Below are 26,511 nucleotides of genomic sequence, written 5' to 3' on the forward strand. Positions count from 1 at the left end.
ACAAGCATTTATTGCTTGGTATGGTTTTGAGATAGTTAATAGCTCCTTTGGAGGGATCAACAAACTGAAAAATGGGTGTCAGAGCCAGAAGAAATGGAGATGTAACCACTGTAAAACAGGTTTATGGGATAAAGCTGGCTGTTTGCTTCCCCCTCCCTCCCCATAGCATAACAGAGCAGGTAGCAAGTACAGCCAGCAGGCACAATGCTGGTCAAATCATGTACTAATCATGGAGCTGTCTTGCAGGTTGATCGTATTGCTGTACATCTACGCACATGTCTATACACCTTATCTGTCTTCTGACTTAGTGGTACCTATTTACCAGGTTCTGCATTTTTCTATTTTGTGGACTTGCTACTGAAGATATCTGATCATGACCTATTTTCTCTGCCATTTATCCAATTCTCTCCTATCTTGGAACATGTCTGGTTAGTTCTGGTGGCCCCAAGAACTCCCAGAAAGGTCTTCTCAACCACAATTTGAGGATATTGAGCTACTATACACAACATGGTGGCCAAAACATTCTGTTTACAAGCCTTTATTTGTCCTTGTTAATAGTCTTTAGTATAAGGTAATCAGATTATCCAAATATATTTATACTGCCTCTTTTGGAATACTTAAAAGGGGTATTTACTTATGACTAGTAACAGTCCCTTTTCACACAGGCTCAGTCAGCAAAATACAAATATAATCACAACATTCTTTTGCAAAAAAAACGTACCACTCTTGTACCTATAATATGTAAACAATCCTAAAAAAGGCTGGCAGAAACCCAGAAATGTGCTTACCATGGAGGTGAGTCAGGATACATGACATTGACCTGAGAGAGAGTCTCCATGTAGGAACTGAAGTCAAAAGCTGGTGGGAACTCCTCTGTGCAGGTGGATCTCAGCTCTCCAATTGAGCCACCGTAGGAGAAGCCATCTGGAGCTATAAAAAAGGCAATTAATACTGAGTCTTTTCTCCATAGTGGCTTCTCTGCAGCTCTGCCATAATTTATACCTGTAGTCCACAAATGAGACAGCAGGATTGTTGGTGTTTAGGGGCAAGCAGGTCTTAAGGAAATAAAACAATTCCCTCTCAGGGGTGGCTGCCCACTAAATCTATGTATCCTGGTGTGGAGCTAGGAATATACACCCCGTGGAACTCCCCAAATTGTGAGTGTTATTAATGCCCTACCCAAATAGAATACAAGGTCTGTACACAATCTCAGATGTTAGCACTGCTTCTCCATAACCACTGAAGTTATTGGGAGCTGCATATATTCAACATCTCTGAAAACCAGATCACTTCTATGTAGGTGTCTAAATAAGGGGCTAGGTGCTTAACTTTAGGCATCTGTGGGGATGTCTACGCTCCGGGTCGGAGGTGTGACGGCAGAATGGGTACACATACCTGAGCTAGCTTTGCTCTAGCTAGCCTGAATAACAATAGCAGTGACCCTGCTGCAGCAGCACAGGGGTGGCAGCTTAAGTACACATCCTAGGTCCTGGATGGGCTTGTAAAACCTGTCTGGCTGCCCATGCTGCTACGGCTTGACTGTCATTGTTTGAGCTAGCTAGATCAAAGCAAGCACAAGTAGGCCAACATGTGCTGCAGTCACACTTTTGATTGCAATGTAGACATCCCTTAAATTTGAGTCCTTAATACTAGGAGGCACAGGGGAAAAGAAACTGGAGAACAGGACTGGGGGGAAAAAAAAAACAAAATACAAAAGTGCAGTCCTTACGTGGCTCCCACAGAGATATCGGGAAACTGATTGAAACAGGGTACAAGCAAGGAGTGCTGTGTAAAGGGGCATAGTCTTTCATTGGAAGTTTGACACCTCAAGGTGTGCCAAAATCTAAAGGGGCAAGAGGTAAACTGGTGGTGCTCTTTTCTCTGCAGTCAGTGTTGGGCTTGCCTGCATGCAGGCTGTCGCTGAGACAGGGGTTAGTAGCATAACGGAGAGAATACCAGCATAGACTGTGTGGAACCGTGGACAGGTGAAGGGCCTACACCCAGACTTCTCAGCTGCACCACTTTGTGGTGTAGATTTGGCATCGCCTCTGCTTCTCTGGCTATATCCTACCGGGCCAGAGGAGCAGCAGCAGCACTGGCTGGCTGAAGAAACAAGGAGATGATTCTCCTCCAGCAGTTCCAGGCTCCTGGCCCCTCTCCCCTTTCCTACAAGCACCAGAGAGATGCCCCTAGGGAGGGGAGTCAGGAGCTGACATTGTTTTTGGTAGGGCAGGGGTGAGGAGGTAGGAAGTCAGACCATTAGATTACTCTTGGAAGGGGAGGGCGAGCAGGCCCTGAGATACTGGGAGACTTCAGTGGCTGGCTGCCCCTTATGGAAAACGGTCTGTTCCTGAGCAGCTTGGGACCCTCTCTGTTCCACAGATGGGAGGGGAGAAGAGGAGGAGCTAGCAGTCAGCACCTCCATGGGGACAGCAGCCGTGGAGCCTTGCAGATGGGTGAGGGTGGCTAAATGTAACTGAACTGTAGGGGAGAGTTCATCTGGTCTGAATTAAGCTAACTGTATTGGGGGCAACCTGGTGCCCAGAGAAGCCTAATCAGGGACTCTTTCCCCAAACCCACCAGTGCCTGGACAGTAGCCCTCCTTCCTCTCTCCCTCTGTGCCCCCCCAACCCTACGCACACCTGCTCCCATTGGTAACTGGTTACACAACTCATTTGCTTAACTCCTACAATAAGGAACTATATTTGTGTGTAATTTCAAGAAGTGCAATGCTAATGTCTTCCTAGAGATTTTGTAGGGAACTGCTTCATAAAACACTGTTTTGCATAATTGTAGTTTGAAAGTAAAAACAAAAGTGGGGGGTTCTTTTTTGCTAGGTAGTAAAATGAGGCTTGGGTTGAAAAGGCAGCTCATGTGAAAGGACCGACAAAATGGAAAGTAAACACCAGGGTTGTAATTTGTAAATTATGCAGTTATTCCTCCTGCTGTTGAAAGCTAATACCGTTTCTTTTTGAGTGTGGGGGTGTGTGGAAATAAAGGTGTAAAAGTTTGAAGTGACGGCATCATAGTAACATCTATAAAAATACATACCCCCTGCAATCCATAGCATGAAGGGATCAGTGATAAAAGGTCAAGTCAATTTTTAGGCAGAATAGCCAACATATTTTTAATAATGATTCATCTGATCAATATAGTGAGCCAAAAAATATATCGTAACTGTTAAAGGCACCGTGTTCTGTGGAAGGAGAGTTACTCAGAGCAATAAGGTCTGACCTTAGCTTCAGAAAATATATATGAATCAATGCACTAAAATAAGATAGGAGTGCGTGTGGGGCAGCGGAGGGAACAGTAAGCCTAGGAGGTGCATCATTTTCAAGGTGTTTTCCTATTAATATTGCCTAATGCATACCTAGTCTTATCTAAAAGCAGGACATGTGTAAGGATGCTGCTTAATCACTAGCTTAGGAGAGGCCATGGTGTCATTAAAAAATTCTGGTCTGAATGTGAAGGGTGAGGTAGAGTGAAGATGAATGGATTGTGTTAAGTATAAATGGGATAAGGCTTGTTACAGAGGGAGGTAAAGTCTGTAGGATTCCCCTGGGGTGGGGGTCTTTTCCAGACTTTTCTATTAAGGGAATAGTGTTTGCAGTTGGTTTATGCACCTATCCAGGACCTCCTGCAGCTTTTCCTGGCAGCTCAGCTCATGTGGCAGCTAGAACTAAGGGAGTTCCCAGGGGACTAAGTAGGAAATTGAATACAATAGCAGGTCTTCAGTGACATGATGATTCCACCTCTTGCCCTCCCCTTTGTGAACAGAAGAGGCAAAATCAATCTAATAAAGGACTTCTGTATTCTTTCCTCAGCTCTAATGGTAGTTGTCAGACCTCCCTTCTTGTCCTGTAAGAGTTACCAGTAAAGCTAGTCACAATTTCATGTACAGTAGCACCATAAATGCTGCAGACAGAGCTTTCAAAATCTTCTGTAGTTTTCCGATGGCTTTCTCTATATGAACAAAAATAACCAGGACAAATTGTCCCTGACTCCCTTAAGGAGCCAACAAGATGACAATTTTATTGCCTGTCTGTTTTTATGTCAGAGACATCATCCACTATGGGATTTTGCTGGTGGTTACGCCATAACCAGGTGCACTTCATGGAATGTCAGCATTACTCAGAGGCAGGCTAGGCCTGTTCTTTAGTGAGCTGACAAGGGCAGTCATGTTTCACAGAGGCGGTTAAACTCACTGATGTAGAAAACTAGTGTGGATAAAAATTCATTTGTAAATAAAAAGTAGCTACTGTGAACTGTGTGCCTGCTTCCCATTTGTTAAGCTATCCATAAGGTGCACTGCAAAGTGCTTCCTTGCAATGATTACTCAGTCAAGGGCCAGATCTGCAGCTGATATCAACTAGCATAGCTCTATCAGAGCCAGTGGAACTATGCCAGTTTACACCAGTTGAGGATCTGGCCCTGGAGTCTGCGCTCATTGCTGGCACCACTGCTTTTAAATTTGACTTTTCTTTACCACAAACACATTCAGCAAATCTCCACAGCTATGGGTTACCCTAAGAAGACTTATCTGAAACTCTAAATAGTGGTATAAACTTTCTAAAGGTGTTCTGAGCTGTAGATAGAAAAGATAAGAATATAAGTTGTGCCCTCTAATTAAGCAAATCACCCTAGATCCATGAATTAGGGCAGTGACTGTATATAGGGATCAATATTTTTCTTTTATTTTGAGGGAGGTCTCTACCAGAATAGTGATTTTTTTTGGATAGGGGTTGGGACACACTTCAACAAGTTGGGGACTGTTTGTGCCTTCCTCAAGCATTTTTCATCAGTGTGCACACTTTCAGTTCATTTTTCAGGGTCATTTTAATGGGTTAATTTATTACTGGTGGAACTCCACCAGGGATTAATTCAGGGCACTATGTTTAGTAAGCTTAGTCAGCCAAGTTCACAGTGGTTCCTGGTGCTACAACTGGAGCCAATGGAAGTGTGCCCAGATGCTATGGTGATGGCTGCTAAGGTAAAACCTTAAGATAGCTAAATGAGCGCCACTAAACTCGATTATTATTTTGATTTTTTTCTTAAACGATGCTGCTGAGCCCTTTCGTACAACTTAACACTTATTTCTAATAATCAGGTGGTAGATGGGAAAATATCATCTTCAGATTGTCCTTTTCTCTGGGGGGCTTTGATGCCCCCGCCACCTTCTGTGTTGGTATGGAGCTGAAATATTAACATAGGCATTTTTGTTTAAATAATGACAACTTCATCTTATATAATATACAACACCTTATAATGCCAAAACATCTGTGTACCAGCTTTACTGATGATACAGTAACTGTACAGCTCAGGGATTAGTGCCCTAATTGCTGCAAAGCCAGAAAAAAGACCAGAAAAAAAATAGGTCTTACAAAAACAGTAGACATTGCTTTTAATTTATCTCCAATGGACTAAGGTTATTTATTTATTTAATTAAATATAGCAATTCTAAAAGAGGTGAAAAATGTGAATCTAAAATGGGGTCCAAAAACCTTCACAATGTTTGCATTATTTGAAGAAGCTGACTGTAGACACTTATCTATTAAACATCGATCGAACACAAAATGAATCATTACAATAAAGACGAAAAATACGGCCCCAGATTGAAGCCCCATTGATTTCAATGGGAGCTTTCTAAATTACCTCAGTAGACTAAGTTTTGGTCCAATGTACTTTTAAGCGGCCTGAGAGGTATCTTCCAAAAACAGGGTAAATTTGTTTTCGGTAAGTGGCTTTTCCTCCAAATTATAACGTTTAGAATTGTTTTCTTGTAAAATCCTAAATGAACAATCCCTTGAGAATTAAAAAAAAATTTATAAATTAACTGTCTCATGACAAACTGCAACCTTGTGGGGCTAGATCCTTTGCTACTGTAAACTGCCAATGCCCCATATAAATTAAATGACCCTCAACTTCAGTGGAGCTACAGTGCTTTGCAGCAGTGGAAGATCTGGCCAATGGGATCACTTTTTATATCCATGCCTAATATTTTCCGTTTTTAACTACAGAAGCGCATCTTCTGTCGGTTTTTCTGGTGTAATTGGCTCTCAAGCTTTTCTGATTTGCAGCCCTCAAAATGGCCCCAAAAGTCATCCTGGGACTCTTCACATCTCATATACTTTGAAATCACAAACTATTTCAGTCACAGGAAGAAAAAATTGGGACACTTTTTGAGTGGTAGGTTGACTAGTGCTGCTGGAAAGGGGCTTAAAATCTAATGTAACCAGATGTCCTGCCATGTTGCCAGGGCAGCATCATTACATGGAACTTTTCACTTCTATAGAAAACAAAGGGGCAATTTTCAAGGTCGGTACAGATTTGGAGACTGAGAACTCCATTATTTCCTGTTCTAGAAACTACTATATGCTGGCTCTCTAGCAGACACAAATTAAACTGGGCTCACAGATCAATGGCAGTAATGGGATTTCAATAGAGTGCAGCAGGAAATTAGGAGACTAGGGAGGGAGACAAAAATGTGTACAATACCAAAGAAAACTAAGCAGCCTGACAAACGAGCTATGCAGTTGGCTTTCACGTATTCATTTTGACCACTTAAAATATTGAAATGTAGCTCTCATTACTTTGAGAGATGCAACTAAACAAGAAAACCAGTTGTATCCTCCTTTTTGTCTTTTTAATGTTTGCTTTGCAGTTTCTGCAGCCATGCTCTCGCTATCCATAGGAGCAGTGCAACAAGACACGTAAGCACAATCTCACCATAAGTAGCTTCTCTCCTCAGGTGTGCGTGTCTTAAGCGTCCATCCTTTCTCAGGCTGCCAACAATGATTGTCACACAGGATAGAAACAGCACAAGTCCAATCACTACTCCAGCTACCAGGAGGGGGGAGACCAGCAAGCTGGTGTCATTGCCGTTTTCACTGTAGCCGGGAAACTCACTGATAGGGCTGCTCTGGTTCAAGTGAACTTCTGCACAGGAGAGAGAGAGAGAGTGCATAAATGATGCTGAAAGGGACAGACTGTGTTTAATTAAAGCTGCTGCATAAGCAACAGATATCCAGAGCAACAAGTTAGAAATGGATTTCAACTTGGACAGTTGTTTGCATTGTACAGATTACATCTTGCCCCTAATGATCTCCTTGTGAAATTGTTAATATTTTTTCAAAAGATCTTTGAAGAGTAAGAATGTCCTGGCTCCCAGACCATAAAACTTCCTGTGTAGTGATGCACATACTCACTTCAAAGGCTAGAAGCTATCTGCTATTTGTACTCACCCCCTCCTGATTATTGCTTCATTATCTTCATGAGATTATAAATATTTTATTTCTGTCTGTGTTGTTTTGGTAGCAAATAATAAAAGTTTCAGTGATCTCTACTGGAAATAACTGCCATGAATCTGAATAATTTGTCCGCCTGGGATACTTGGATAGAACCTATTTGGCTTGTCTGAGATGAGTTTTCGCTCTCTCAGTATTAGTGGGCATATAATAATTGAATATGGGCACTTGGTCAGCCTGGTATGGTATGTTAAATATTAAAATAATTAATAAAATCAGCCAGCTAGCCTACTCTTTCTGCAGCAATTAATGGTAGCGCACCTGCACGGTAGCATCTCTGCAGGCTCTTCCATGCTAGAGTCTGTCTAACTTAGCAGCACAAGGTTGTCTTATCCTGCCCAATCTTCTGTCTGGCTTCAAGGAACATGTGCTATGAAGAGTGACCCTATTACCTAGACAAGTCCTACATTAATACCCACCTCATTAACAAACAATTTTACATTATAGTGATAACTTAACATTAAATTTAAAAAATATGTACAAAGGAACTTTACTTAGATTTTCTTAAACTGTATTTAAACTATGGCAATGAATAGTGAAAGGAAGATAAATATTCAAATACCCTCACCATTCATACAGTTTCTAAAACAAATCTATAAGGAGCAGTGAGCTAGAAGCAATGGATGAATCTGTGGTCTTTGTTACGCAGGAGTTCAGACCGGATAGTCATAATGGCCCCTTTTGCCCTTAAATTCTATTAAACGTCTGAGTACAAATGCATCACATGGCACAATCAAAAACCAAACCAGAATGGCAAACTATTTTTTCCCCACCCTGGGAATTTCCTATTTTTTTAAAATAAGGAATAGTAACAAAATACATTTCAGCTATGAACATGTCTATGCAAATGTTCTATAATAGGCATCAGCACAGGTATTTATATGCTAAAAAATAAAATGTTCAATGTACATAAACTTTAATTCTGTGAACTTTAGCTTTCCAGTTCTCCATATGTGCCTGTGAGGTTTAAAAGCTTCACAAAGTCTCCTGGAGGACTTACAAACTTTGCATGGATTCCTACATACAACTGGATTTCAGCATATTAAGCTTTATGTACTAATTAGTCCCACTCTCCTTTCACTCCAAGCAGCTCCTGCTCTCCTAGACCATATGAAAGCTGGGGTCTCTGGGCCTTACTTAATCTCAGCAGATCTAATTCATGATATGGCAATTTATAAGATGCACAGGGACAGGTATAGAGCACATTGGCCACCATCCTGGTGTAAGCTGCAGAACTGAGACGCCAGGTTTGCTTTTGGCTGGGAAGTCAAACTGGCTAGAGGTCAAGTGAGGACTAACAATATTGGGTGAATATAAGTATTATGTTTGTTTGTCTTTACCAATAACAAAAGCTTTCCAATACCATGAACAATTCTACTAAATAAAATTCTACTAAATAGTCATGTGGGCAGTTGCTTTTTGTTTTTTTCCCCCCAGTGTATTTTCTGAGCACTTCTTTCATTCTTATTTCATGTTGAAACTACTGTGTGAGTTTGGCCTTGAAAACAGTGTAAATAAATGTATTTCTGGCTTTCCATGTTTATTATTTCAGAAACTTTTAATTTCTGGAGTTTTTCAGGATGTATATTTACATTTTTATTGATTTTTTTTTTAAAAGAACATTAATTTCCAGATAGGATACAATTATTCTACATAGGCTTTTATACCACACTCATCACTGTAGTAGGAGTGCTTCTCATCTCCCTAGACGAGAAGTGTGTGCAGTGTTGTGGATATATTTAATACACACACACACGCCGCTATATGTTTATGTAAGAGAAGACCAAGTCAAAGAAATGAATCTTGCACTTAAGGCGGAAGTGGTGAGATTTGTGGTAATTTTTAGTTCCTGCAGGAGTTTGTTCCACAGTGCTGGCGACCCCCTGAGAAAGCTCTGTCTCTTGCTATTTTTCAATTAAAAGATGATTTCTCACCAAATATAAGAAAAGTTATTAAAACCTCTGCATCTTCCAACTCCATTTCTAGATTATTTACCTCCAACAGCACATCCAGAGATACAATTCAACAGAAAAGTTGAATAAAACAACAACAAATTTGAAGAGTTAAAATGACTGCAATTGTTTTCAATGCAAATCTCATCCTGAGACAACCTAGACGTTTAACTTTGGGTTCCCCTAGAGCGTCTACTGGTGTCATGTGGATGGGAATGTGTTGAACAGAGTTGATATTCAAAGCGCTACGATACTTACAAAAAATGGAAAGTGTTAGAAATGATGGGCTTGGGTAACGGACATAGCACTTGACTTGATAGGGTCGCCTACTAAGTAAAGCTATGGGGGGAAGTGGGACATAAAATAAAACTGTCAATTTCAGGGTCAAACTTTTAAAGCTAGCTGCAGTACATATTGTTTTCATGCCCTGTTACCCCATATTGCCTTGATCGGCAGAAAAACTCCAGTTGACTGCAATGGGTTTTGGATCAGGCTGTCTCTGGGAAGGAGGAGCCATACAGGGCTTTCTGGCTGCAAAAAGTGCAACTTACATTTTTGCAGGTGTACCCATTGGGACAAACTTTCAAAAATGGTACAAGCTGACATGCACATTGAGAATTTGTGTATGCACTGTTAGGATATAGATATTCAGGCCTGTCTGTAAAGGCATATACTCTAAGAATTTAGGTGTATTCTTATCACTTGGCTAGTGATAGAGGTATAAAAGAGAGAATCAAAATCACTGTCTGCTGGTGTAAGGGCCTTCTCTTACTGTGACAGTCTGAGGCCCTGTTCTTAGGCTAAGGCCTTTGGCTAAGCAGCAGAGGCAGCCATAAGCTGGGAAGCAAACAGTCACATCCTCACATTCCAAACTAGTCACACTGAAATAAGGTGCTATTCAGCTGTTAGGAATACAATCTTGTCCTGATAGTTCCTATCACCTCCAGAGAAAGGGAAGTGCCTAGAAAATGTAAAAGGAAACTTAGTTTAATAGCATCCTGTCTGGCAAGAACTCACTTATCAATAGCTGGGGTGTGAAATCCTCACTTCTGTATTGTCTTGTCATTATAGTTCCCACTTTGCTGTTGTTTGTCTGTATAATGTCTGTCTGGTTCTGTGATTGTTCCTGTCTGCTGTATAATTAATTTTGCTGGGTGTAAACTAATTAAGGTGGTGGGATATAATTGGTTACATAATCATGTTACAATATGTTAGGATTGGTTAGTTAAATTTCAGGAAAATGATTGGTTAAGGTATAGCTAAGCAGAACTCAAGTTTTACTATATAATCTGTAGTCAATGAGGAAGTGACTGGGTGGGGGTGGGCATGTGGGTGTGGGAAATGGGAGCAGGGAATGGGGGTAAGAGAACTGGAATCATGTTTTGCTAAAGGGGGAAATGGGAACAGGGAATGGGAGTAAGGAAGTTGGAATCATGTTTGGCTAAGGGTAGGAATGGGAACAGGGACACAGGTGTAAGGCTCTGTGGTGTCAGAGCTGGGAAGGTTTCAGAGTAACAGCCGTGTTAGTCTGTATTCGCAAAAAGAAAAGGAGTACTTGTGGCACCTTAGAGACTAACCAATTTATTTGAGCATGAGCTTTCGTGAGCTACAGCTCACTAAGGAAGGAAACTGGAATCATGCTTGCTGGAAGTTCACCCCAATAAACATCGAATTGTTTGCACCTTTGGACTTCGGGTATTGTTGCTCTCTGTTCATGCGAGAAGGACCAGGGAAGTAAGTGGGTGAAGGAATAAGCCCTCTAACATGCACCATTTCTATGTACCAATGGGCGATTCCCTTTCTGGCACGTTCCCCTTCTGTAGACATTCTTGCAAACAAAATTTTGCTCCTACAAATATTCCTGAAAAGCAAATAAAACATGTTGTGTGAGTCCTGTAAAGGTGTATATGCACTTTTTATTGGAATGGATATTAACAGATAATTTTCTGCAGGATTTATCCAATTCTTGCTACTGTATGATACTCTTAGTGTCTTGCAGCCACATTGAGATTGCAAAGAGCAGCAGTATGTACATGATGGCTTCACACAAACATGTATTATCAGTGCTAAAGCTTGATACTCTGTTTTTACTGGGGGGGGGGGGAAACCTTGGAAATTTGTGTGCAGTGTTTGTTAATTTTTAGCAGCACTTGACTGACTGAGAATCTTCATGGGCATTTAAGACAGCTTTCCAAAAAAACTTACGGAGCTCTTACAAAGTCTTGCTCATTAGTATAATAAAACTTTTGGTCTGCAAGTTGGCTCCTTAGTGTGTGTGTGTGTGTGTGTGTGTGTGTGAATCCTATCCTAATTTTACACTAATGAAAACTCTTGGCTCACCACTTTCTCAGTGTGTAAAGAGCATTTGGGTTTAGCTGAGGTTGTGGATGTTGTATTAGGAGCCAGTTAGTAAATATCACTTCTAAAGATGGGTGCACAGTGCAAAGTTTGGATCTTCTGAACCACAAGCTCATTGTAAAGATAGGAGCCAGCTGCAAAGTTTAGATCCAGATTTACACACAATCTTTCCTGAAGATTGAGATCTCACCTCTAGTAATTTCCATAGGTTACTGACTACTCACCTGTAAAGCTTTCATATAATGATAAGAAGCTCACAGAAAATGAGGATTGATTTTTACAATGTGGCTTTCCTGCTGTTATCACTTTATTCCACCTGAAAAGATATCTGGCACATTCACTACACTAGAACAAAGATGTATAACTTTTTTTTAATGAGTGATTCCCCCCCAGTTGTTGGTGGGCGAGATTGAACCTGGGGCCTCTGGAGCTTAGTGCATGAGCCTCTACTGTATGAGTTAAAAACCAGCTGGCTGTTAACTAAGGCTGTAGAGCAGACTCATTTTCTCTCTAAGTGGTCTCGGTGCCACTAGATGAGACAGAACACCACACCCAGAAGGTGTGTGGGTTACACTGGCACTGGATTGCATGACTTTGCTCTCCCGGCTACACACTACCTAAATTCTTGCAGGATTAAATAGCAAAGATGAAAAGCATTTTCACAAGGGCTGAACCCTGTGAAGTCCCGCTCTGAAAATCAGGCCAAGATATATGCAGCCAGATTTGCACAAATGTTCTGCAAGCTTTTGAAGATGAAAGGAAAGTGTTAATGTAGTACCCACCATAATGACATGAGATTGTCTTGATGTGGCAACAGACACTACCAGGTAGATTATCAGCATTTGAAGCAGAACAGAATTAAAACCACACAGACATTGGCATATTGACCTCCAAATATTTATTTTTAACCAATTAGCAGATGGGAATATGCCATTACTAAAGCAGAGATTTTACTGTCAGTTTGGCTGAAAGCAACCTACTATAATCAACTGCCAACCATTTAACAGATCTTATAAAAGCTACGTTCTCAGACAGCAGAAATGGGAAGGTCAGGAGAGAGTCACAGACTTGCAACCCCTCCTTGATGCCTTTATCAGTCAATTGTTTCACAAGGCAAGTTTAATACTCTCACATTATGTGTGGCACTGATAATATTGATATTACACATCAGGTTGGTGATAAAAAATGAAAAACATTTGAAAAACTGGCATAATGCACAGAGCCTATTAATCGTGCTAGAATTTCACTGAATGCTAGGCAAGTCCAAAAGACTATGTCAAAGGCTTTTCATCAGATTGATTTTTAATTTGTAATTGGTGCAGGATTCAGAGTGAGATTAGACTTAAACTTCATGGCCAACTCTTTGATCTATTATTATTTACTGGTTAAGCACCAGCAATGTGCCTGATTCTTTCCAGCCCCTGAAAGAAGTGGACAGATTCTGCTTTCATTTATGCTGGTGTAAACCTGGAGTAACTCTAGTGAATTTGAATGAGATTGACACATGTCCTAGACCTAAGAGACTACTTTCGCCCTTTTTGTTTACTTAGAAACCTACTGGGAGATCCAGAGGAAGGTCCCAGATTAATATTGTTCTTATTTTTAGGAGTGGGTGGATTACAGAATTTTGGATGGTGTGGGTTAACTTTCTTGGACTTCACAGGAGAAGCTTAGGGGTGGGATTTTCAAAAGCACTCATTGTTGGCTTACCACTGCTCCCATTGAACTGAATGGGAATTTTACCATAGACTTCAAAACTGACTATGATGAGCCGTTTTGAAAATCCTGCCCTATTTGACAGTTTGAATAAACTTTCTTGTGCTCAGGATGAGTTTTTAACAAACCTGGCTCCTCATTGTATTATCATTGTATTATCATTGTATTATCATTGTATATTAATCACTGTCAATAGAGTAGTAAAAAGTACAAGGAAAAAGGAATACAAAGTCTTGTGATAAGGACATGGAAAAAAATATGTGGAGTAATTAGCTGTGATCATTGGAAGGATCATGACCAAAAGGATTTGCATTAGTTTAAGAATATAGGTAGAGCGGGCTATTTTGAATATCTAAAAACTTCTGTTCTCTCCTCTCCCATAATTTTCTTATCAGCTAAACAAGCCCAGAAGATTACTGCAAGTGAAAAATTGTACATTTCTACATGTAACAGAAATGCTGCAACAGAAGATGCCTCCTGAGAGAGGGTTCTGACCAATTTTATGGAGGTGGAATTTATTCCAATAATTACAACAGCCAAATTAGAATATACAGTCTTTACAGAGCATTCTAATTTTGATGTTGGATCCCACCATTGTTATGCTTAACCTAACAAAATTCTGTGACTCGTTTGGTTAATGTTTAAGAATAAATCAGAAGCACTGGCAATTTCCTTTCACCAAAATACCTAATGGGTAACTGACGAAAACAAACCATTGTTTGGGTGTACGATTTATTGACTATGGTGCAGAACTATTCTACAAACTATTTATTTTGCTCTGCTTTTTAAATAACTATAGATCTGGAATACTGGAAAAGTCTGAGCTGTCTTGGATGACTCACACACACGCAAAGGATAAATATCATACCATGGTTTAAACTAGTGCTGATGGTGTTTGATTCTTTTAAAAAAGAAAAATGGCTACTAGAATTACTATTACCCTAATAAGATTAATAGCTGCTCTCAAAAGAGTAAAGTGTTTACCAAAGAAAACTAAAGGATGAGTTGGTGTAGCAGGGTGGCTACCCTGCTCCTAAAATTGGCGGGGTTAAAAGCAGCCCTGCAGAGGGCTGTGGCTGGGGATAGCTGATTGGGGAAGCAGCCACAGCTGGGCCACGCCCCAATCAGGCCCTATCTGGCCTGTATAAAAAGGCTGTGAGCCAGAGGCCTAAGGAATCTCTCTCCAGGCAGGGAGAGAGCAGGGCCTGGCTGCCTGCCTGCCTGACATGGTATTGAGGGTGGTGCTGTGCTGGGGAAGGAGCCGGGGGTGCTCCAGGCTGGCAACTCCCCAGGTTGTAGGGCCTGGTCCAAGGCCCACAGAGGTACAGGGAAACAGAGGAAGGCAACAGGTCTGAACCCCCTTGCCTATGATGAGTGGCCTTTACACTGCAGTCTGCCCCAGGGAGCAGGGGCTTGCTGATGACTGGCAGTAGCCCAGACTGAGGCAAGGTGGGGATAGTGGGTTGAGGGTTCCCCAGGAAGGGGAGACCCAGAGGCAGAGTGTGGGGGTACTGCCAGGGGGCAGAACCCCAAAGAAAGGGGCACCGGCATCTGTGAGGGACACAGGGGCCAGAGCTGTGCAGATCACTGGCCTGCAGAGGGTGCTCCAGGCTGGAAAAGAGCTAATTCCCAAGGACAACTAGCAGGAGGCTCCGCAGGGGCAAGTCCACACCTTTACAGTTGGCATTGTACAACCTTTAGACATTATTTAGCTATATGTGTTATGGATCAGATTCTTATATCCTCACTCATGTTGCATAGCACTTTCGTCGATGAGTAGCCTCACTGAAGTCAGAGTAAGGGTATCAGAATCTGGCCCTATTTTTGTTTATAGGAGTTTAAATCTCATTAGCAGGGAGTTGAAAAAGAAATTACTTCTGAACTTTTTAAATTCCCCTTTTGTACCCAAAGAAGCATTTCTTCTTGTAAGACAAAAAGCCTGCTTATCTAGCACTGCCTCAGAGCTTAGAAGATGCCTAAACTGTTCAAACTCTCATCCTTTTATCTCCTTTTACTCATTCATGAATCTTCCCCCTTTTATATACATATTAATCTAGTTGAACCCAGTCTCTGGCAAAAGCATGATATATTACAATATTACTGTTATTAAAAGGAATGAATTGCCCTTAGCCCAGCTTCTAAAACAATATGCAGTTGATAATCTCCTTCTTTTACAGTATTTTAAATGCTGAGGCTAATCCTGTGGACTTTACTTCCTGAATAGCATTAAGTTCAATGGGAGTACTCAAGAGAGTAAGGGCTACAAAATGAGACCCCTTATTTCTATTAACCATCTCCAAAAACAAAATGTATTCATACTACTCAGGGCAAAGAATAATGCCAACATTTTATATTTTTCTCTTACCCAAATTCCTCTGTTGGTAATCTGCATATTTATGCATGGCAAAATAACTAACTTCCATTTTAATAAATATTAGGAATATGGATACTTACTTAGAGCCCACAAATATCTTTAACAGAGTTCCTAGTTATTCCATTATGCAATTTTTTTGTAAATGTTTTCATCCAGTTGTGTTTCTGTAGCTTGTAAATACTTCATTGTGAATATTCCATATTAGTCCTTCAAAATTTGCCCTTTGTTGGTTACAAAAATCACATCAAATTGCTTCTATTTGGTAATGGGGCAAATTGCACATCCCATCACAGGCTGTAACAGCCAAAATATGCAAACTCCATGCCAGCCAGCCAAGGGTTAATGAACTGCTCTGGGCTCAAGCAGCCCTACCTTGTCACATGTGCAAACATGTTGAGCCTAGAAGAAAGGCCTAAAATGGGGAAACTTGGCTCAGTTAGCAGCTGGCTGAGGAGAGGAACATCCCTTCAAATCTCAGCTCCCAAAGAGGGGCTGGACTCTTCCCTTGACCACTGCCTGGCTGAGCCCCCTTAAGGGAAGGTGGGCCACACCCCAACAGTTACTTTAAAACACTTGCTAGGAGTCATTCTCGTGAGGGTGTTGAACTGGACAAGACAGGGGGTTGCCGCCAGCTTCTGCTTTTCTTTTCTTTGGTGCTTGAGAGGGGCCTTTGGTAGTCCCAGAAGGGATAGATTCCTGTGGACTCAGACTGAGCCCTGGTCTACGTTAGGAGTTGAGGTCGAATTTAGCAGCGTTAAATCGATTTAACCCTGCACCCGTCCACATGATGAAGCCCTTTTTTTCGACTTAAAGGGCTCTTAAAATCAATTTCCTTACTCCACCCCCGACAAGGGGATTAGTGCTGAAATCAGCCTTGCTGGGTCGAATTTGGGGTACTGTGGACACAATTAGATGGTATTGGCCTCTGGGAGCTATCCCAGAGTGCTCCATTGTGACCGCTCTGGACAGCACTTTCAACTCAGATGCACTGGCCAGGTAGACAGGAAAAGGTCCACGAACTTTTGAATTTCCTGTTTGGTCAGCATGGCAAGCAGCAGGTGACCATGATGGAGTCCCAGAATCGCAAAAGAGCTCCAGCATGGACCAAATGGGAGGTAAGGGATCTGATCACTGTATGGGGAGAGGAATCCGTGCTATCAGAACTCCGTTCCAGTTTTCGAAATGCCAAAACATTTGTCAAAATCTCCCAGGGCATGGAGGTCAGAGGCCGTAACAGGGACCCGAAGCAGTGCTGTGTGAAACTTAAGGAGCTGAGGCAAGCCTACCAGAAAACCAGAGGGGAATGGCCACTCTGGGTCAGAGCCCAAAACATGCCGCTTCTATGATGAGCTGCATGCCATTTTAGGGGGTTCAGCCACCACTACCCCTGCCATGTTGTTTGACTCCTTCAATGGAAATGGAGGCAACATGGAATCAGGCTTTGGGGACGAGGAAGAAGATCGCTCACAGCAAGCAAGCAGAGAAACTGGTTTTCCCGACAGCCAGGAACTGTTTCTCACCCTGGACCTGGAGCCAGTACCCCCCAAACCCACCCAAGGCTGCCTCCCAGACCCACCAGGCGGAGAAGGGACCTCTGGTGGGTGTACCTCTTAAAATACTATACATGGTTTAAAAGCAAGCATGTTTAATGATTAATTTGCCCTGGCATTTGTGGCTCTCCTGGATGTACTCCCAAAGCCTTTGCAAGAGGTTTCTGGGGAGGGCAGCCTTATTCCATCCACTATGGTAGGACACTTTACCACTCCAGATCAGTAGCACATACTTGGGAATCATTGTAGAACAAAGCATTGCAGTGTATGTTTGCTGGTGTTCAAACAACATCCTTCTTTATCTCTCTGTGTTATCCTCAGGAGAGTGATATCATTCACGGTCACCTGGTTGAAATAGGGTGCTTTTCTTAAGGGGACATTCAGAGGAGCCCATTCCTGCTGGGCTGTTTGCCTGTGGCTGAACAGAAATGTTCCCCGCTGTTAGCCATGGGGACGGGGAGGGCCTAGCCATGCGCTGGAGGGAGGCAAAATGCGACCTTGGAACAAAAGCACATGTGCTATGTATGTAATGTTAACAGCAAGGTTTACCCTGAAAGAGTGTACCCTTTGTTCTATAAAATGTGTCTTTTTAAATACCACTGTCCCTTTTTTTCTCCACCAGCTGCATGTGTTTCAAGGATCACAGGATCTTTTCCTTCCCAGAGGCTAGCCAAGATTAGATTCCTTCAACAAGTAGTTGCTGAACTGACTAGAGGGGATGCCATTTTAGATCTGGTCTTGGCGAGTAATGAGGATCTCATAGAGGAAATGGTTGTAGGGGATAATCTTGGCTCAAGTGATCATGAGCTAATTCAGTTCAAACTGAATGGAAGGATTAACAAAAATAAATCTGCAACTAGGGTTTTTGATTTCAAAAGGGCTGACTTTCAAAAATTAAGGAAATTAGTTAGGGAAGTGGATTGGACTGAAGAATTTATGGGTTTAAAGGTAGAGGAGGCCTGGGATTATTTTAAATTAAAGCTGCAGAAGCTATCGGAAGCCTGCATCCCAAGAAAGGGGAAAAAATTCATAGGCAGGAGTTGTAGACCAAGCTGGATGAGCAAGCATCTTAGAGAGGTAATTAAGAAAAAGCAGAAAGCATATAGGGAGTGGAAGAAGGGAGGGATCAGTAAGGAAAGCTACCTTATTGAGGTTAGAATATGTAGGGATAAAGTGAGACAGGCTAAAAGTCAAGTAGAGTTGGACCTTGCAAAGGGAATTAAAACCAATAGTAAAAGCTTCTATAGTCATATAAATAGGAAAAAAACAAAGAAAGAAGAAGTGGGACCGCTAAAAACTGAGGATGGAGTGGAGGTCAAGGATAATCTAGGCATGGCCCAATATCTAAACAAATACTTTGCCTCAGTCTTTAATAAGACTAAAGAGGATCTTAGGGATAATGGTAGCATGATAAATGGGAATGAGGATATGGAGGTAGACATCACCATATCTGAGGTAGAAGCGAAACTCAAACAGCTTAATGGGGCTAAATCGGGGGGCCCAGATAATCTTCATCCAAGAATATTAAAAGAATTGGCACAAGAAATTGCAAGCCCATTAGCAAGAATTTTTAATGAATCTGTAAATTCAGGGGTTGTACCATATGATTGGAGAATTGCTAACATAGTTCCTATTTTTAAGAAAGGGAAAAAAAGTGATCCAAGTAATTATAGGCCTGTTAGTTTGACATCTGTAGTATGCAAGGTCTTGGAAAAAATTTTGAAGGAGAAGGTAGTTAAGGACATTGAAGTCAATGGTAAATGGGACAAAATACAACATGGTTTTACAAAAGGTAGATCGTGCCAAACCAACCTGATTTCCTTCTTTGAGAGAGTAACAGATTTTTTAGATAAAGGAAACGCAGTGGATCTAATTTATTTAGATTTTAGTAAGGCGTTTGATACTGTGCCACATGGGGAATTATTAGTTAAATTGGATAAGATGGGCATCAATAGGAAAATTGAAAGGTGGATAGGGAATTGGTTAAAGGGGAGACTACAACGGGTCCTACTGAAAGGTGAACTGTCAAGTTGGAGGGAGGTTACCAGTGGAGTTCCTCAAGGATCAGTTTTGGGACCAATCTTATTTAATCTTTTTATTACTGACCTGGGCACAAAAAGTGGGAGTGTGCTAATAAAGTTTGCAGATGATACAAAGCTGGGAGGTATTGCTAATTTAGAGAAGGACAGGGATACCCTACAGGAGGATCTGGATGACCTTGTAAACTGGAGTAATAGGAATAGGATGAAATTTAATAGTGAGAAGTGTAAGGTCATGCATTTAGGGATTAATAACAAGAATTTTAGTTATAAGCTAGGGACGCATCAACTAGAAGTAACGGAGGAGGAAAAGGACCTTGGAGTATTGGTTGATCATAGGTTGACTATGAGCTGCCAATGTGACATGGCTGTGAAAAAAGCTAATGTCGTCTTGGGATGCATCAGGAGAGGTATTTCCAGTAGGGATAAGGAGGTTTTAGTACCGTTATATAAGGCACTGGTGAGACCTCACCTGGAATACTGTGTTCAGTTCTGGTCTCCCATGTTTAAGAAGGATGAATTCAAACTGGAACAGGTACAGAGAAGGGCTACTAGGATGATCCGAGGAATGGAAAACTTGTCTTATGAAAGGAGACTCAGGGAGCTTGGCTTGTTTAGCCTAACTAAAAGAAGGTTGAGGGGAGATATGATTGCTCTCTATAAATATATCAGAGGGATAAATACCAGAGAGGGAGAGGAATTATTTAAACTCAATACCAATGTGGACACAAGAACAAATGGATATAAACTGGCCACTAGGAAATTTAGATTAGAAATTAGACGAAGGTTTCTAACCATCAGAGGAGTGAAGTTTTGGAATAGCCTTCCGAGGGAAGTAGTGGGGGCAAAAGATCTATTTTGCTTTAAGATTAAACTCGATAAGTTTATGGAGGAGATGGTATGATGGGATAACATGGTTTTGGTAATTAAATATTCATGGTAAATAGGCCCAATGGCCTGTGATGGGTTTTTAGATGGGGTAAGATCCAAGTTACCCGGGAAAGAATTTTCTGTAGTATCTGGCTGATGAATCTTGCCCATATGCTCAGGGTTTAGCTGATCGCCATATTTGGGGTCGGGAAGGAATTTTCCTCCAGGGCAGATTGGAAGGCCCTGGAGGTTTTTCGCCTTCCTCTGTAGCATGGGGCACGGGTCACTTGCTGGAGGATTCTCTGCTCCTTGAGGTCTTCAAACTACAATTTGAGGACTTCAATAGCACAGATATAGGTGTGAGGTCTTTTTTAGGAGTGGTGGGTGAAATTCTGTGGCCTGCATTGTGCAGGAGGTCAGACTAGATGATCATAATGGTCCCTTCTGACCTAAATATCTATGAATCTATGAATCTATGAATTAGGAGGAAAAAAATGCACTCGCAATGAAATGTTCTCTGAGCTCATGCTGTCCTCCCACACTGACAGAGCACAGACGAATGCGTGGAGGCAGACAATGTCAGAGTGCAGGAAAGCACAAAATGATCGGGAGGAGAAATGGCAGGCTGAAGAGAGGGCTAAAGCTGAAAGGTGGCAGCAGTGTGATGAGAGGAGGCAGGATTCAATGCTGAGGCTGCTGGAGGATCAAACTAATATGCTCCAGTGTATAAAGGCAGCAGGAGCACAGACTGCCACTACAGCCCCTGTGTAACCAACTGCCCTTCTCCCCAAGTTCCATAGCCTTCTCACCCAGATGCCCAAGAATGCGGTGGGGGGGCCTCCGGCCACCCAGCCACTCCACCCCAGAGGATTGCCCAAGCAACGGAAGGCTGGCATTCAATAAGTTTTAAAGTTTTAAACTTTTAAAGTGCTGTGTGGCCTTGTCCTTCTCTCCTCCACCACCCCTCCTGGTGCTTCTCTTCTCCTGGGCTACCTTGGTAGTTATCCCCCGATTTGTGTGATGAATTAATAAAGAATGCATGAATGTGAAGCAACAATGATTTTATTGCCTCTGCAAGCGGTGATCCAAGGGAGGAGGGGAGGGTGGTTAGCTTACAGGGAAGTAGAGTGAACCAAGGGGCGGGGGTTTTCATCAAGGAGAAACAAACAGAACTTTCACACGGTAGCCTGGCCAGTCATGAAATTGGTTTTCAAAGCTTCGCTGTTGTGCACCGCGCCCTCCTGTGCTCTTCTAACCGCCCTGGTGTCAGGCTGTGCATAACCAGCAGCCAGGTGATTTGCCTCAACCTCCCACCCCGCCATAAACATCTCCCCCTTACTCTCACAGATCTTGTGGAGCGCACAGCAAGCAGTAATAACAGTGGGAATATTGGTTTCGCTGAGGTCCAACTGAGTCAGTAACCTGCGCTAGCGTGCTTTTAAACGTCCAAATGCACATTCTGCACTGGCTCAGCCTGTAGTTGAACATCCCCAATGATTATTTTCTGGTCTGGGAATAAAGCCCCTTCCTGTAGCTTTTGAAACAGACCAGAGTTCCTGAAGATGTGAGCATCATGTACCTTTCCCAGCCATCCCACGTTGATGTTGGTGAAACGTCCCTTGTGATCCACCAGTGCTTGCAGCGCTCTTGAAAAGTACCCCTTGCGGTTTATGTACTCGCCGGCTTGGTGCTCCGGTGCCAAGACAGGGATATGGGTTCTGTGGATGGCTTTGCTGCAATGGGATTCCCTATGACCTGCACATTTCCCAGGGTCACTACCCTTGATATCAGCAGATCTTTGATTGCATTGGCTACTTGCATCACAGCAGCCCCCACAGTAGGTCTGCCCACTCCAAATTGATTCCCGATTGACCGGTAGCTGTCTGGCGTTGCAAGCTTCCACAGGGCTATTGCCACTTGCTTCTCAACTGTGAGGGCTGCTCTCATCTTTGTATTCTTGTGCCTCAGGGCAGGGGAAAGCAAGTCACAAAGTTCCATGAAAGTGCCCTTACGCATGTGAAAGTTTCGCAGCCACTGGGAATCGTCCCAGCCCTGCAACACTATGTGGTCCCACCAGTCTGTGCTTGTTTCCCAAGCCCAGAATCGATGTTCTACCACATGAACCTGCCCCATTAGCACCATGATGCCCACATTGCCAGGGCCCATGCTTTGAGAGAAGTCTGTGTCCATGTCCTCATCACTCTTGGCACCGCGCTGACGTCACCTACTCGCCCGGTTTCGCTTTGCCAGGTTCTGGTGCTGCATATGCTGCTGGATAATGCGTGTGGTGTTTAATGTGCTCCTAATTGCCAAAGTGACCTGAGCGGGCTCCATGGTATGGAGTCTGCACAGAAAAAAAGGGGCGGAATGATTGTCTGCCGTTGCCCTGATGCGACTGATGACATGGCTTACAGGGTTGCCTTACAGGGAATTAAAATCAACAAAGGGGGTGGCTTTGCAAGAAACAGAATGGCCCCCTTAAGGATAGGACTCAAAACTGGGTTTAGCAGGCCGTTGATTTCACGTCTGGAGGGAGGAGAAAATGAATACAAAACAAATCTGGTCTATTTCTTGTTTTGAGCCACTTCATCTATCTTTATACATCTTGGCCATCATCTTCTGCTGGCTGCTGATTAAAAGACAGTGCATTACCAGTAGGACTGAACTGCCATGAGACAAAACTTAAAAGGGAAATGACCTGGCTGAGTCACTCCCATGTTTGCCCAGGTGCCCCTGACCTCATAGAATATCAGGGTTGGAAGGGACCTCAGGAGGTCATCTAGTCCAACCCCCTGCTCAAAAGCAGGACCCATACCCAATTAAATCATCCCAGCCAGGGCTTTGTCAAGCCTGACCTTAAAAACTTCTAAGGAAGGAGATTCCACCACCTCCCTAGGCAACACATTCCAGTGTTTCACCACCCTCCTAGTGAAAAAGTTTTTCCTAATATCCAACCTAAACCTCCCCCACTGCAACTTGAGACCATTACTCCTTGTCCTGTCCTCTTCCACCACTGAGAATAGTCTAGAACCATCCTCTCTGGAACTACCTCTCAGGTAGTTGAAAGCAGCTATCAAATCCCCCCTCATTCTTCTCTTCTGCAGACTAAACAATCCCAGTTCCCTCAGCCTCTCCTCATAAGTCATGTGTTCCAGACCCCTAATCATTTTTGTTGCCCTTCGCTGGACTCTCTCCAATTTATCCGCATCCTTCTTGTAGTGTGGGGCCCAAAACTGGACACAGTATTCCAGACGAGGCCTCACCAATGTCGAATAGAGGGGGACAATCACGTCCCTCGATCTGCTCGCTATGCCCCTACTTATATAAGTCATCGAGGTCGGTTAAAAGAGCACCCAGGACTACGTTGACGACGGCTACCAGTTATATTACACTGCTGCCAAAAGGCAATAAACTGCTGCTGTGTAGCAATGCAGTACCACGTCTGCCAGCACCCAGGAGACATACGGTGATGGTCAGCTGAGCAGCCTCCATGCTTGCCGTGGTATGGCGTCTGCACAGGTAACTCAAGAAAAAAGGCGCAAAACAATTGTCTGCCCTCGCTTTCACGGAAAGATGGAGGGAAGGGGGGCTTGACGATATGTACCCAGAACCACCCGCGACAATATTTTAGTCCCATCAGGCACTGGGATTTCTACCCAGAATTCAAATGGGCGGCGGAGACTGCAGGAACTGTGGGTTAGCTACCCACAGTGCAATGCCCCGGAAGTCGACGGTTGCCTCGGTACTGTGGACACACTCCGCCGACTACATGCACTTAGAGCATTTGTGTGGGGACACACACAATCGACTGTATAAAAATGCTTTCTACAAAACCGAATTCTATAAATTTGACCTAATTTCTTAGTGTAGACATACCCTGAGGGCTGAATCTCCCACCCCTGGCCTGTGCTTGAAAACTACCTTGGTGTGGAAGGCTGCTGCCACGGTGAGTGCAGGGCTCCCTCACACCCCGAGGGGGCATTGTGGGAGACCAAGCCTATTACACAGCAAAATACACAATTTGAATATTAAGGCATTTGAGCTGGACTATTTTTTTTTTTTTTGTGCTAGCAAAGCTCAGCCACTTTCAGATCCACAGAAAACAAACCTGAAATGAGTGCAAATGTGGTGGAGGTGAAGCTTGTTTTTGAATGAGAATGAATACTGGTGGAAAATAGCCTATTCACCCAGCTCTAGACAGCAACATCTGTCTGCAAAACCTCTCTAATACCTCCACATAGAATCTTAAACTGCCCTTGCACCACTCCTAACAGACTGTTTTTTATACACACTCTATTCTGCTGGGGGAGGGGCAAGTCTTTTGGAAATTTTATCACGTGGTGCCATTTTCCCCTACCATGAATCTCTTTTGAAGAGAAAACTTTTTACACTGTTCTGGTTTATCTGGAGGAGGGAAAGACAGCTATTCAGGGTCACTTTGAATCTGATCCTAACCTGGTACACAGAATCTCTATCACAGTACTGGACACTTACTTCCAAAGGCTTCAGTGAGAGCTGAGGCTTCTCAGCACCTCAAAGGATATAGCCCTTTAACAGGGCTTAAACTGGCTTTCCTCATCTTGCAGTTCTACCTTTTTGCAGGTCGTATTGTCATTGGGGCAGAATGAAGGCCATACTGAAATTATTTCCTGAATGCATGTCATCTTGAAAGTAACGTGTATCCGGAATTTGTGCTGATGGGCATAATGTTCTTTGTAATTAGTAATACTTTTTTTTACCTGGATCCTTAAAAGAAGCTCTAGCCAGCCCTGTGGGCAATGAGTTGGCTGCCAAGTAGATAGACAACGAGGAGAAGGGGAGAGCAGCTGGTCAAGATTGATGTTGTGTTGTGCTTATCATGTTTACCTAATATGCAAGAAGTCCAGGCAGAAACATGGTCTTTCCCTGCTGTGCAGGAATCCTCTTACTGCCCGTAGCCTCTGCCTTGTCATCAGTTCTGCACACAAGAGGGCAGTGACATCACACAAACGTGCATCTTTACATCAGCCTGGGCCAGCTGGAGGGGTTAGGCCAGTCACTTTCTAGAGACTTGTTCCTTGGCCTCCTCTGCCTCTGCAGGTTGGCATATAGAGGTGAGTTCTTCCTGCTGGCCTCCTTGGCATGTCTTCCCAGTGGAAGAACTAAGGCAGGAATGGGGCCAGGAATGTAGGCAACAGCGGATCTTGCTTTACTGGGCTGGCTAAAATGTCTTCCTCCTTGTGTGGCATGACTAGGGAAAAAAGCCCCTGAGAAAGTAATGAGCACATCACAAAAACCGTGACGTGCCACAATTGTTGCCAATCTCAGTTAAGAAGCAAAGGCCTGAATGATCATGGAAAGCAAACCTCTTGTCCTAGAGATAGAGTCTCTGCTCAGATTTAAAGCATCTTAAGACAATACTGCATTGACACTGCCCAGGCTGAATTTGTTTTGTGGATTAATAGAAAAGTTCATCCACTAGGGCTATAAATCCAGCACTTCCCATGAGCTTTAAATATATTGAATAAACAAACCCCTATATGACTGAACATGGGTGGAGGGGTCTTATGTTAATGTACGGTGGCATATTGTGTAAACATTGTAAGTAGGTGCCATAGTTAACACAATAAGGTGCATCATGTCTAAGCTATTCAAAGTATATTTCAAGAGCCTCATTTTCTCTAGCTAGGATAAATTACTTCTTTTAGGAATGATGAGACAGACTCCTGAATATGCAGACCACTGAATATGCAGCCTTTTAATCAAGGGGAAAAGATTGACAGATGGTAAAGAAGGAATGATAGATAAGGCAAATTAGCAGAACGGATAAAGATTTTGTTGCTCCTGCTTTATAAGCAGTTCTTGTTCAGTGATCATTTAGTTCGGTCAAGAATGACCAATTGGATTCTGTGCTGTCTGCTGGACTGTGAAATAAACCTCTGGCTACCGCAGCTATCAGACTGCTATCATGCTGTTTATTCCTATAGCTTCCATGCAGGAAACCACAAAATGAGCAGGGTAGGTGCATTACAAAAATAATCTCTCAAACACTTCAAACTGCAGCAAACTGGCTGTGTGCCAAGTAGCACTGTCGCAGGTGAAGTGATGTGATTTAACTCATTCATACAATGTCCACATCAGGGCTAGATCTTTGAAAAAGAGGTTTGATGATTTACAAGACGCTACACTTTGGATCAGAAAGAAAGACTGGTCTTGTCCATAAGGCCAGACATGCCAAGAGGTCTCCTGTCCAGCAGAGTCCATGGGCCATCTGCAATATGAAGTGTAAATCCAGAGTAACTCCAGACAGGCTTATATTTGATTTATGACTATAGCTGGCCTATTGTTTCACTTGTGTGCCAGAACAGG

At 42.8% G+C, this 26,511-nt stretch overlaps 1 protein-coding gene across 1 annotated transcript in view; it reads right to left on the reverse strand.

Annotated features, from left to right (window-relative positions):
* Positions 1 to 26,511, reverse strand: part of BEAN1 (brain expressed associated with NEDD4 1) — a 119,311-nt gene that overhangs the window by 32,137 nt on the left and 60,663 nt on the right. The window contains 2 exon segments of the mRNA XM_073307956.2: positions 789 to 930; positions 6,727 to 6,936. Of these exon segments, the coding sequence (XP_073164057.2) occupies positions 789 to 930; positions 6,727 to 6,936 (352 nt within the window).

The sequence above is a fragment of the Lepidochelys kempii genome, chromosome 12 (genome assembly GCF_965140285.1).
Source record: "Lepidochelys kempii isolate rLepKem1 chromosome 12, rLepKem1.hap1, whole genome shotgun sequence".
NCBI classification, from domain to species: Eukaryota; Metazoa; Chordata; order Testudines; family Cheloniidae; genus Lepidochelys; species Lepidochelys kempii.